Source organism: Monomorium pharaonis, chromosome 7, assembly GCF_013373865.1.
Source record: "Monomorium pharaonis isolate MP-MQ-018 chromosome 7, ASM1337386v2, whole genome shotgun sequence".
In the NCBI taxonomy this organism is placed as follows: domain Eukaryota; kingdom Metazoa; phylum Arthropoda; class Insecta; order Hymenoptera; family Formicidae; genus Monomorium; species Monomorium pharaonis.
In genome coordinates, this window is record NC_050473.1 from 8,283,937 (window position 1) to 8,296,097 (window position 12,161).

The 12,161-nt window shown below is 40.3% G+C and overlaps 1 protein-coding gene across 1 annotated transcript in view; it reads left to right on the top strand.

The window, feature by feature from the left end:
- Nucleotides 1-7,028: 7,028 nt before the first annotated feature.
- LOC105829993 (peroxidasin homolog) overlaps nucleotides 7,029-12,161 on the top strand; it is a 50,345-nt gene continuing 45,212 nt past the window's right edge. Inside the window, exon 1 of the mRNA XM_028194985.2 lies at nucleotides 7,029-8,662. Within this exon, the coding sequence (XP_028050786.1) occupies nucleotides 8,602-8,662 (61 nt within the window). The 5' untranslated portion in view covers nucleotides 7,029-8,601. The remainder of the gene's footprint in view (nucleotides 8,663-12,161) is intronic.

The window sequence follows — 12,161 nt, forward strand, 5'->3', positions numbered from 1 at the left end:
TTTGAATTTTTCTAGGGATTTTTCGTAACGTTTGTGTTCCTTGAAATACACACGGTGTGCACATTTTTTGCATTCAATAACACATCAATTTAATATAATCGAACTTTTTTGGACACTTTTTTTTCACATGTTTTGTCCAAATTAAAACCATTGGAAAAATATAAATGTTTCTAAAACTTTTTAATATGCGCATATTGACGTATACTTTGAATAAATAACGTGAAATGAAAAATATACAGGGAATAGACAAAATAATGTATTGTAAACACTTGGGAAATCCACTACTTATTTTGATAACAGGTTGGCGTATTATTTGCTTTTAATACAGATTTTATTTTTGCTCGAAGTAAAATTATACAATGCTAAATAATCTAATCATTGGTATAATGTTATGCTATTCTAATTCTAATAAAATACCTTTTCAAAAATATTAAAAAAGAAACTGTTTTTTTATTCTGTCGTTTAAAATTGCTCAATGACGTTTAAGTTTTGAAAAACAGAGCAAAATTTCGGAAAATTGTGAGAAACAACTTTCTTTCCCTAATATTACTTATATAATCAGTTGAAGGATGTTCAATTAAAAGGATAGTGCACAACATTCTATCGATGACTAGTCAAGAATTATATGACATTATTTCTCAACAAGAATATAATCTGTATTGATAATTGATGAAATTAATCTCTTATTGATAAAAGGAAGTAGCATTTTTTCTAAGAGTTTTTTTTTTATATATTACTTTTGTCCTCTATGAATATTTAAGAGACGTTGAATCTCAATTACCATTCTAACATTACATTCTAACGTGCGAGATGACAATTCGGCAGAAAACCGAAACTGTTCTGCTATTTCTAATTGGCAGCAGCTCGCGGGAGCGAGATTTCGGGGATCTGCGGGCGATAGGGAAGATTAGGAAAGACGAACAACTGAAGTTTCCGAAGAGAGCGATCTGTCCCTCGGGCGCGAAGTCGGTCCTGTGATCGAAGAGGAGGATCACGACGAGACGGAGGAGAGATTCAGTCGCGAAAGCAAAATATCTGCGATCGTCGATCGTCATTACTCATCCTGGGGGGGAAGGGGGATATGCAACGGGAATGCATCTACATCGCCACGCGCTATCTTAACGGCGACGACCGTCAAAACCGCCACCCAGTTTTCATCCCCCGCTATCAACGGTGCCGCGCCAAATGATCTGGCACTGAAAGATCGCGCGAAATCGCATCGCGCGACGGCAGACGGACGGATCCGTCGTCGATCGGCGTGTCTTTCGGCAGGTAAACGATCGACTCTCGCGCCGCGCCGAGTCGTTATCGGAGCGTTCACGTGCGAGGCGTAGCTGATGAATGGTCCCGCTCGCCAAGGTACGAAGGGCGGGGGAGGGCCGTCACGCGAGACGTTATTTATAACCCGTCGAGGTGGGGCGGAAGGCCTGTACGTCATCAAGCGGGACATTCCTTGTTTTTTTCTCTCTTTCTCTTTTTTTTTTCCATTCATTTTCGCTCCCGCCCCCGCGGTCACGCTCTCGCACGATCAGCGCCCCGAGACGTGTATCTCTTGACACCGTCTTCGCGAGACAGACGCGGAGATTGAAACCGCGCGGGGTGAAGCGTTTCTACCTAACGGCATAAAGAGATTAATGCGCTTCCGCCGCGCCGTTCCTTCTTCGATGATTTTGGTCGGCGCAAACGAGGCTCCCCAGCCTCCCCGGAACGAAAGTAGGCTTTGCGGGCAACGCTTCGCGTGGCCGGGCGTTTAATTATTTACCGATAATGACGACGAATTACAGGCGAGGCTGCGTTGATCTGCTCGCCAAATTGTCCGCAACACAAATCGTCGCCTAGCTCCCGTCCCCGATCGCTCGTGTGCTCTCTTCTTTAACGCTCGCCAAGCTAAAACACCGCCGCATTGTAATCAATGGCTTTACAAAAGAAATTTGGCGAATAATCGGGTAACGTCGTTTTCTTGATGTTTTCTTATTAAGAGCTTAGCACTAGTCTGTACCTGTAATATATTTTTGCGGTGACGGGAGATAAATCGCGTTCGTTAAAGCGTGCGTGTTTCGTGTTAAGAAAAATGTTTATATAACGCGGGAAGAGAATAATGAGACTGAATTAAATTAAAAATACTCGACACATAAACACTGTTCTGTGTGCGGAGATGTTTAAATTCATTATAGGCCTTAAAACGATGATCGTCGATTGAAATCGCGACAATTTCGTACAGAATATTTCACAAACATAACATATTGACAAAAATCTTGGATAACAAAGAGTTATGTAACTTTAAAAATGGATTTCTTTTTATTTATGAAATAAAAATTTTTTTTTAAGCCTAGGATTTTTTACAGGCTCAGGATTTTTAAAATTTTTATTCTGTACCTAACATTCGGGAATATGTGAGGAATTTAACATTTTCTGTCTTTTATTAGAGCAAAAAATATTATCCTATATACGAGGTTTTTTATTTTCCTCCGGCTTCATTGTCTTCCTACTATTATATATGCTATTTTCATTAAAATAAAGTTCTTTTCAGTGTTTAATTTCAACGGCCCAACTTTATGAAATGAAATTTTTGAAACGAATGTAAATGTTTCAAAAATATTATCGCATCTGCAGGGTAGATTCCATCTCCCCGACTGCGTGACGGCGTAAAACGTATATATTTGCCTTATTAACGTATTTACCATGGATCCCCGGTGCATTTGTCTTACGAAATTAATAATGCACCGTGTCTCCAGCGCGATAGAGAGAGCGCGTCACTTGTGCTTTATCCAGTCAAGTAATGGTACGTATTTCACGTGAACACATGGCGTACTTTCGTGCGGATACACATCAGTGCTCCAACCACTGACATACTGCAATATCGCATGATCGTTTAGGCTTTGCGCCGGAGAGTCCGGGGTATCCATGATCGCGTCGACATGCAAAATGGAGACATGAGTTAATATTCCAAGCGTCGGTGCTGACCTTATCATGGACGCCCGAATATTTACTGGGGCTCTAGAAATGTTGCCGATCTATACGCATTGATTATGCATTGTGCAGCATGCCGAATGCGATTTACCGGCACAATTCGGCAGAAGACCGAGACGTAAACAGGACAACGAACAAATAGAGATTCAGAATGCAGAAATGAATTTTTTAGCTTTACGCCTTTATTTGTTATTGAGAAGATAACCGGGTGCATAATATGTAAATTAATTGTAATTTACTTTTATGTAATATAATTTTACACTTTCCTCCGGGCGGAGTTTCTAGGCGAAGCAATTACCGAATTTAAATTGCCGTTTAAATTATGACCAGAACGAACGAGAATTCATTTCAATATTTATACTGAAATACACGTCAATAAGTAGAAAATGGCAGGAGAAAGAGAAAGAGGGTGTTATTTATTAAGCGCCCTGGAATAAATCCCCTCAAGCGCAAAAATTTAGCAGAATATTATACAATAATCCAACTTGTACATATACTGCATCAATGCGGCACAACCTTTCACAATGACATAGTATGATAATGTAACGTAATATTATATAATAAAACATTATACGATATACAATAGATGTACAGTGTAGAGATGCGATAGAGAGAAAAAGTTAGTTAGTAAGTTTCCTTTTTTAAAAATGTCCGTAGCTATTTTACATACTGATTATTATTCGAAAAAAAAAGTCAAAGACACGATGCTAAAGCTCTGAAATTATAAACTCGAAACACGCGTATGAATAACAACATTGAGTGACATTAAAGTTGCATGTTTGTATCTTAAAAACGCGCGACGGAAAAAATATGTTCGCGATTGGGAACGTTAATGGTTGTTACACACGGGATTCGGGATGACAGAATTTCCATCCGCGCTGAAACGGAAGTAAAAGTTTCACCGCGCGTTTCCACCGCGTGAAAAAACGCTATCGGGGGAAATGGTGGCCGGCCGCGCGTTCGGCTGATTACTACTGGCAGCTTAAAAGCGATGATACATGCAAACGTAAATCAAACGGTGAAGTATTTTCAATGCAGGGTCCCCCAATTCGGTCGCGTTAAGTCGCGTCGAATAACGGTAGGAAAATCTCTCACGATATTTACTTCCATTTTGTCGCGACGCGGTAAACCAGTTAAAAGTTTTGAATCGCGGCAAATTTACGCGCAAATCGGGTGCACGTTCCACATAAACAAACGTTGGATTTGCACTTTAGCGTTTAGAGAGTAAATCTGTATTTTTACCCGACGGGCGGAGTGAAACATGAAATTCGCCCGCTAATATGTTGTTTTTCCAATTGTTACAGAATTTTATCTTTTATTGTATTTTTATTCAAACGGAAATAAAAGCTATAATAAAACTAAAAAGAGATTTCTCTCTCTCTCTCTCTCTCTCTCTCTCTCTCTCTCTCTCTCTCTTTCAGTGAATATTTAACTCTATCTTTTTTAAAATTACGTTTAAAAGCATTTTGAATACTACGAAAATTTCTTGACATTATTGTTGACAATTATATTTTTAGAAAATTTAATAACATAAAAAGGAAAATTCTGGATTTTCTTCTATACTTTGATAACGAACACATAGATACTTCACATTTCAAAATAAATTTTTTATTACACACACACACACACACGCACACACACACACACACACAGAGAGAGAGAGAGAGTTATATAGAGTATAATAGATACACTTTCAAATTCTTTTAATAAATATTTTAATTAAAATGGTATTTGCAAGCTAATAAACGACTGTTAACACTAATAAGTCAGCAAATCAATTAGTATAATATTTTAAAAAATGGAATGCCTTCGAGAATAAACACTATTTCTTCAATTTTACGTATTCCTACCCATTATGTTTCTATGATAAGAATTCATGGTGGTATTTTCCAACATTGCTTCACCGCGTAAAAATAACGCCCGTCACGACCGCGGATCGATATAGCCAGCGAAATAAAAATACGAGCAATTTTCAAAATTACCAATAACACTTTCGTGCAAAAGTTCATGCACCGTTGACATACTTTGAAAATGCGAATTGACGTATCCGGCTGTATCAATTGGATCGTTGATAGTATGATTAGCTCCATCAATATATGCAGTATTATTTCACTTTTAGTGGAACAAGAATACTACCTGTGACATTTCATTGTCTGCAGCCTGTTCATTTAAACGTGACACACGTTACGTAAAAGCGATCGAGTTACCTGTAAGGTATTATCAAAATCAAAATTCACTCTTACCTTAAAAAATGGATTTTTTAACGTATATTGATCAAGCGTTATTTACTTAATTTAAATCACATAAGTCTTTTATTTAACACCCTGTAGTATGTAATTCTTGCTAATTAAGTCATAATTATTGTACAAAAATATCTTTTTCTCTTTGTCTTTATATTCATTTTTATTATATATGCTTGGGTAATATATAAAACCAATGATTACCTCTGATATATTCTTTACAAGAACAGTGATGAAATGGTGTGTGTGCGTGTACGTGCCGCAATCAATAATATATAATGTAGTAAAAGATGAAATACAAGAACAAATACACAGTTCTCGGATATCGATGAACATTTGCGACCTCGATTTAAGTTTGTGGTGGAGTTCGCACGTATCGCACATGGGTTTCTAAGTATTATACTTTCCGACTTTTATGCGTATTCTTCGTATTCATCGAGCGATTCCCCTCGCATTATTTGTTTCCTTATAATTTGTATTCCCGCTGCCTTTAGTCAAAGTAACCGCGTTGCTCGAGTTCTTGTATTACTTGTATTCCCGGCGTATTGTGTTTCCGAGTAAAGACAGTTTTGATACTTGATGTTGGAAGGAACCTAAATGAACGGAGAGGATACAGTCGAACGTATTTATTTTAGGTAGCTGAATTAAGCAGAAATAAAATTTTTATATAATAGGATTGGTATTTATTGAGACGGAAAGAACAGTTTTATTAAAATATCTAAAAATTTAACTAGATACAAATCTTCGAAAATAATTTTATAAAACTATCAAAATATTTTGTAGCGTTATCATATCAACAAAATTATTTTCAAATCTGTGCCTGATTAAATTTTTTAATACTTCAGCAAAATCGTTCTTTCTGTATATCAAAGTTACTATTATGCAACAACTCTAAGTTAGGATTTCAATTAAATTTATATTCTAACAATTATTTGAAATTTTATTTATTCATGCAACCATATAATGTCGAGAAGATAATAATTATTATTGTACAAAGAGTTAATAAGTTAAATGCGTAAAAATAAGTAAAAAATTTATTGAATTTGTTAAATCAAACCAATATAGAATCTTAAATCTTTTAAGAAATTACTTGTAAATTTGTTTTTGCAAACGCAGTTCTATCAAAATCAGTTTGTGATAACAAAATGATATGTTTAGGAATTAAGATTTTAGGGTATCAATTAAGGATTTATTCCTTCCGCTTTTTAACGTTGTGGGTTAAAACTTTTCGCGTGCTCCCGAAAAGAAATCTTGAGGAGATCGGCAGTCGAGGATCCGCCATATATATATATATTTGTGATTGGATTGACAAGTACGTGGAGACGCGAGTAAATCTTTAAGCCCATCGCAACATCTCTAAGAGCACCGTAGATTTCGTGCCTTGATTCTGCACTCCTTGCACGCCCTGCCACAGTTTCTGTCTGTGACACACAGTGCCGTACGTCCTAGAGGATAAGGAGACAGGGGGACGAGAAAGAGAGAGGGGGGGGGGGGGGAGAAGGTAGGCAGAGAGGGGTAGGAAGGAGAGAAGAGAGTGAGGTTTCCCTCATCGCACACACACACACACCACACACACCACACACAACACACACACACACACACACACACACACACACACACACACTACACGCTCACATAACACACATACGTGTACGTGCGTACGCGCCGCTCTGAACGAACGTGTGTCGACGTCCTCTACCGTAGGGTGAGCGTGTGCACGCGCATCGGTGTGCGTCTCCGTGTGTACGTGTGCGCGTCCGTGGACCCTCTGCGCGCTTCCATCGTCACAGGGGGTGGATCGGAAGCGCGCATGCTCCTACGGCCGAGAATCTCCCCAGTCAGGGTAAATCTGCCACCGAAACAAGACGTGGTGCGTGCCGTCATGCTATATACAATGTCGCGTACGCGAGCGGTTGCGGTGACAATTTCTTAAAATAGCGCGGGGGTGACAGTTTCGCGGGACGGGGTAGTAGCGGGATGGAGAGTCGCGGCGGTTGGAGTATCATAGTCGAAACGTAGCCGGCGCTACGGTGAACCGGAGAGACCTGAAAGAGAGAGAGAGAGAGAGAGAGAGAGAGAGAGAGAGACGGGAAAAGAAATAAAGGTTGCCGAGGGGGGCAGTCATCTCGCGGGCGATGAGTTGTTAATCGTGATCCGAGAAAGAAGGGGGTTGGCGAAACACGGGCGCGGATTGCGGCGACGGCGGCAGTTATGCGGTGAACGGAGAACATTCCTGCGACCGGACCGCTGGCTGCGCGATCTCGAGCGATCTCGAGCGGCGGCGGTGGAGGAGGTGGCGGAGGAGGTGGCGGAGGAGGCGGAGGAGGAGGAAGAGGAGAGACGAGACCGGAAGCGAGCGAGCGAGTGGACAAGTGCGTTCCTCGGGAGTTTGCTTTCGCGATTCGCGGACTGGTGAATCGCGCGCGATCGATCATCGGTCACGATCATTCGTGTGCCCTTCATCGCGTCCGAGAGATTCGACGGCGGAAAAAGGGGGAGAGAAGGAACGAAAGTGCTTTTTTTTCCCCCCCAGGACAGTCGCGTCTCGCTATGTGTCTCGCGACTCCGCAACGATTCACTTCGATTCCCCGACAAGTACCGACTGTGTGGACCGCGCGCGTCCGCGCGACGGAAGCTGGGACCGCCCTGCTGTGAGCTTCTGGGACTCCCCGAGATCGTCGGCGCGTTCCTCCGCGTGACGTTTTTACTGCCTCTAGCGAATATCTTTCAGCGGAAGATTTAAACCGCCGTCGAGTGGAGGAGCGCGAGAACTTTAGCGAGGAGAGGATATAGGTGGAAAGTTTCGCGGCACGCGGCGCGCCGCCCGTCGAAAGTTTCGCCATAATCATTTCCGCGCGCGTTATCGCCTACGTGGCCGCTACTGCAGGCGCGACAGACGACACAAATCGGAGTGAGCCGGCGGTGAGATCGGCGCGGCGGGACGCGATATATACCACCGTCATTTCTTGCGGGAAATCTGGCGCGCGTACATTGTCGACCGTCGCGCGACAATTCGTCGTGTCCGTCGCGAGGGGATTGAATGAAATCGCGGACCGTCCCGTTCCACTATTTTGATATCGTGACTGGACTTCGGTCATCTGAGAGTTCGGAGACTTGGAGTTTGACGCGCAGGTGCGGACGATTGCGATTTGTCGAATCGAAAAAACCGATAGAAGAGAAAAAATCCCGCGGCTGGATAAGTGGCTCCGCGCGAGAATCGTGTGCCGATAAGCGTGAAAAGCCAAGAAAGAAGTCGACGTGATATATAAGACCCTGGTGGTCGCCTGGTGAGGTCAGTGAGTGGATGGTGATGGTTAGCGATATCTCGCTGAGGAGGATGTGAATCGTTTCAGTATCGAAGTGCAAGCGTCTCCCGAAATCAATCGCGGAAATGGCTCTGAGATGGCAAGCGAGGCTCTCGATTGCTGCCATACTCTTCATGTGCACAGAAGGTAAATTACTCCGCCGCTCTCTAATCATCCCCCGTGTGAACCGTGTCCGCGACGAGGAAATGGGGTGGCGTGCACTCGCGGCGTTAGGCCGATCGTTAAGGAAAAATCATGAAAAAGCGCTGCGAATCGCGAAGGAAGGAGCGAGACAAACATCGTGGAAATGGTTATTAATGTGCTTTTGCGTAACGGTTGAAATTTCTCAGCGCTTCCAGTGTGCGATTCCACGCGAACGTAATTTAGTCACAGAAATCGCAGCTAATAAAAAAATAGATATATATCGTTTTACTAGGAACACATTACTTTGGAACGTCACAAAGATGATAGAGCAGCATTGAGTGTCCTTACACGATTCGAACTCAGATTCGCATTACTCGCATTCTTTGCATTCGTTGACTCTTTCGTAAAGAGAGAAATTTGATGGGCAACACTTAAAGACACACTATTTCTTTTTATTAAAAGAGATTATTTGCCATTTATTTTTAATGCAGACTTTATCCTGGTCACCAATGCAACGGTGTACCATTCTTTTAGCAGAACATCGTTCAATTGATTATTTAAGACATTTGCTTCCCACACTATTTTCTGAAATTGCCCACTGTTCTTCAAAACTTGAACGTTTTCTTGCCCGATGTAATTTCCCGAAATAAATTAAATATTATCGAATTTATCGCGAGCAGTTTTAAAGAACAAAATAAAAAACTGATTTTTTTCTTTTTATATTTCTCAAATATATTCTGCTAGAAGAATGGTATAATCTTGCTTGACGAACAATTTAAGCATTGCAGAACCTCATTTTAAATAAGGATAAAATCTGTATTGAAAACAAATGATGTGCCAATCTCCTATTAATAAAATAAAAAGTATTTTCTTAGATTCACATTATTTTGTCTATCCCGTACTTGTCAACAATCATTACCTACTGATTGTAGTCATTTACAAAATTCATCTGCAATGTCAATATTGTCGCAGGAGAGAACGAGGGTGCGATGATAATAAGGGAAGAGAAAACAGGCTTTTAGCATAAGAGGCATCCACGCATACACGAGGCAGCGAAGCGGTACCTCATGACACAGATAAAATCTCGTCTACTACTGTCCGCGATAATTAAGATTCAGTTTAATTACGTTAATTGCAACGCGACATTCGCTGCTCGAAAAGGCAGGGAAATTTACGACTGCTGTTCTCAGTCAAAGAGTAAGCGAGGCACGGGAAAGAAACGTCGAGATTTATGGCTCATGTTTGCGCTTCGTAAACGTAGAGGAAGTCGATTGTTTGCTGTTTGCTTGCGATATTCATACAATTCCTTCATCGTGTATGGTCGACGTAAACTACATGGGAAAGGAAGGTGATTTATAATTTAAGCTTCAATTGCAAATGGGCATATCTGGAAATGAGAAAATTCGCGAGAGAAATGTGTTACGTAACTTTTCATGAAATTGCAGATACACTTGACAAAATAGTTGTTTATGTAAACATTTAAATAAAACTTAACGGAAAAATCTTTTAATATACGTGGAAATAGAGTTTAAACTGTGCAAATTTAACTTTTTCTTAAATCAGCAGATTTTTCTTCAGAAGCAATTATATTTGTAACTCGAACTTAATAAAGAATGTTCTATGCTCAAAAACAAAATCTTCAATTAATAATGTACAAAGATTCTGTAAAAGTAAAGCTGCTTTATATTTTTGCATTAACAATAATTAAACAAAATAAAAATTGACAACGGACTAAAAACGAGAATAATATACAATAATGTGTTATTAACAAGAAATTAAATGCAAAATTAAGATAAAGTTAAACATAGGAATTTTTTATAAAAGAAAGGAAAGGTTAAAGAGAATATAATATGTTGCTTAATTTTTTGAAAATAACTAAAGGAATATAATTCTCTATCTACGTACGCATATTACATATTACATAATCGTTTAACGAGAATGAAAGTTTAATTATTAATCGAACTTGATGCTCCGATAAAATGCATTAAAAGCGCCTTGAATTAAATAGTGTAAAAAATAAAATTTGTATCGAACAGAGAAATTCAATTATTTTCTTATCAAATTTTATACATATATATCGTTTATAATAGAAAGTAAAACTAATTTAAACGGTTTAGATATTATAAAACTTATAATATAAATTTAACATTTGCATAATAAACACACATACACTATAATACAATAAATTGATAATACTGAATAAATAAAACAAAAAAATATATAAGCAAACAACATGTTTTCATATGGTAACTTTGATAAAATATAGATATTTTTATAATTTCAGTTATGTAATAGAAAAGTTATTTGTTTGTTATTGACATTCGATATGTTGCTCAATACGGAAGAGATAATTAATGCTTGCTAGATGAAGCGGTGGTAGTGATAAAAGTATATATACAGTTCTCGTTAGTTATAATTAAATATTAAAACTTTTTGAAAAAATTAAAGAAATTAATTAATTGCGTTTATTAGTTGCATAGAAAAATATAAAAATAAAGTGCTGACTTGATAGAAATCTTTGTTTTAAATTGCTGTCTCAGCCGTATATAAAGCTGTATATAAAGCTTATTTTAATTTAAATTTATTAATATTTTATTTCGCTGTCTCATTTATTAGCAAGAGGGCCGAACGATTGCCGCAGGAATTCAACGTAGACGTTAATAAACTGGTTAACATGCCGCGCGACGTTTATCGCGCGCGAGAAATATCGGGATCACGTACTATAATCCCACGCCCGCCGACTTGTCGTGGCGCAGGGGCGGTCGTAGGGAATAACGGAATGGTACTTGGCGGCGTGAAAGGAGTTACTCAATTGAATCCACGGTATCGGGCGATAAAATGGTACAGCTAATGGAATTACCGGGGCGTGCTTGCATGCGTGCGACGCAAATTTATCGCATGCATTATTCATAACTCGGCCCAAGTCGGCCAGTGCCGCGCCGCCGATGCTTGCGCGCAAGTAAAACGTTTCTCCTTCCGAATATATGCGCGTGCATCGATTTGGGTGGATGACAGGCTACGCGCGGTATCGATCATCGGCGATGTTGCATGGCTGCGCGGCAAAAAGTCGCGGCCGGAAAGGAGGCCTTCAGTCCTCCGGGTTGGATTCGTTGTCGTCGTCGTTGTCGTCGTCGTCGTCGTCATACCGTTATATTTCATAGCCTTGCTTCACACCTCGTTTGCGCCATTGTCGTTCTAGACGAACAACTTTCGCAATTTCATTCGGCGCCACGGACTGCGACAAGGACTTCGCGCGCGAACTTGGGTCCAGGTAAATTAAACGCTTGTCTCCGCTCGGGCGCGATGCCTAACTCGGGGATCTTCAGCTGGCCAAGGAAGGCTGCCTCAGGAAATTCAAGCAATTATCGTCGCTCCGGATGCGAGATGATAAAAAGCGCGCCGGTCGCCAGGAGGGGAAAAGCAGAGCGTGTAGCTCGACCAGCGAACGGAGAGCGGAATATCGGAAAGGGGGTTTAACGCGTGGCACGGATTAAAAGTGGTA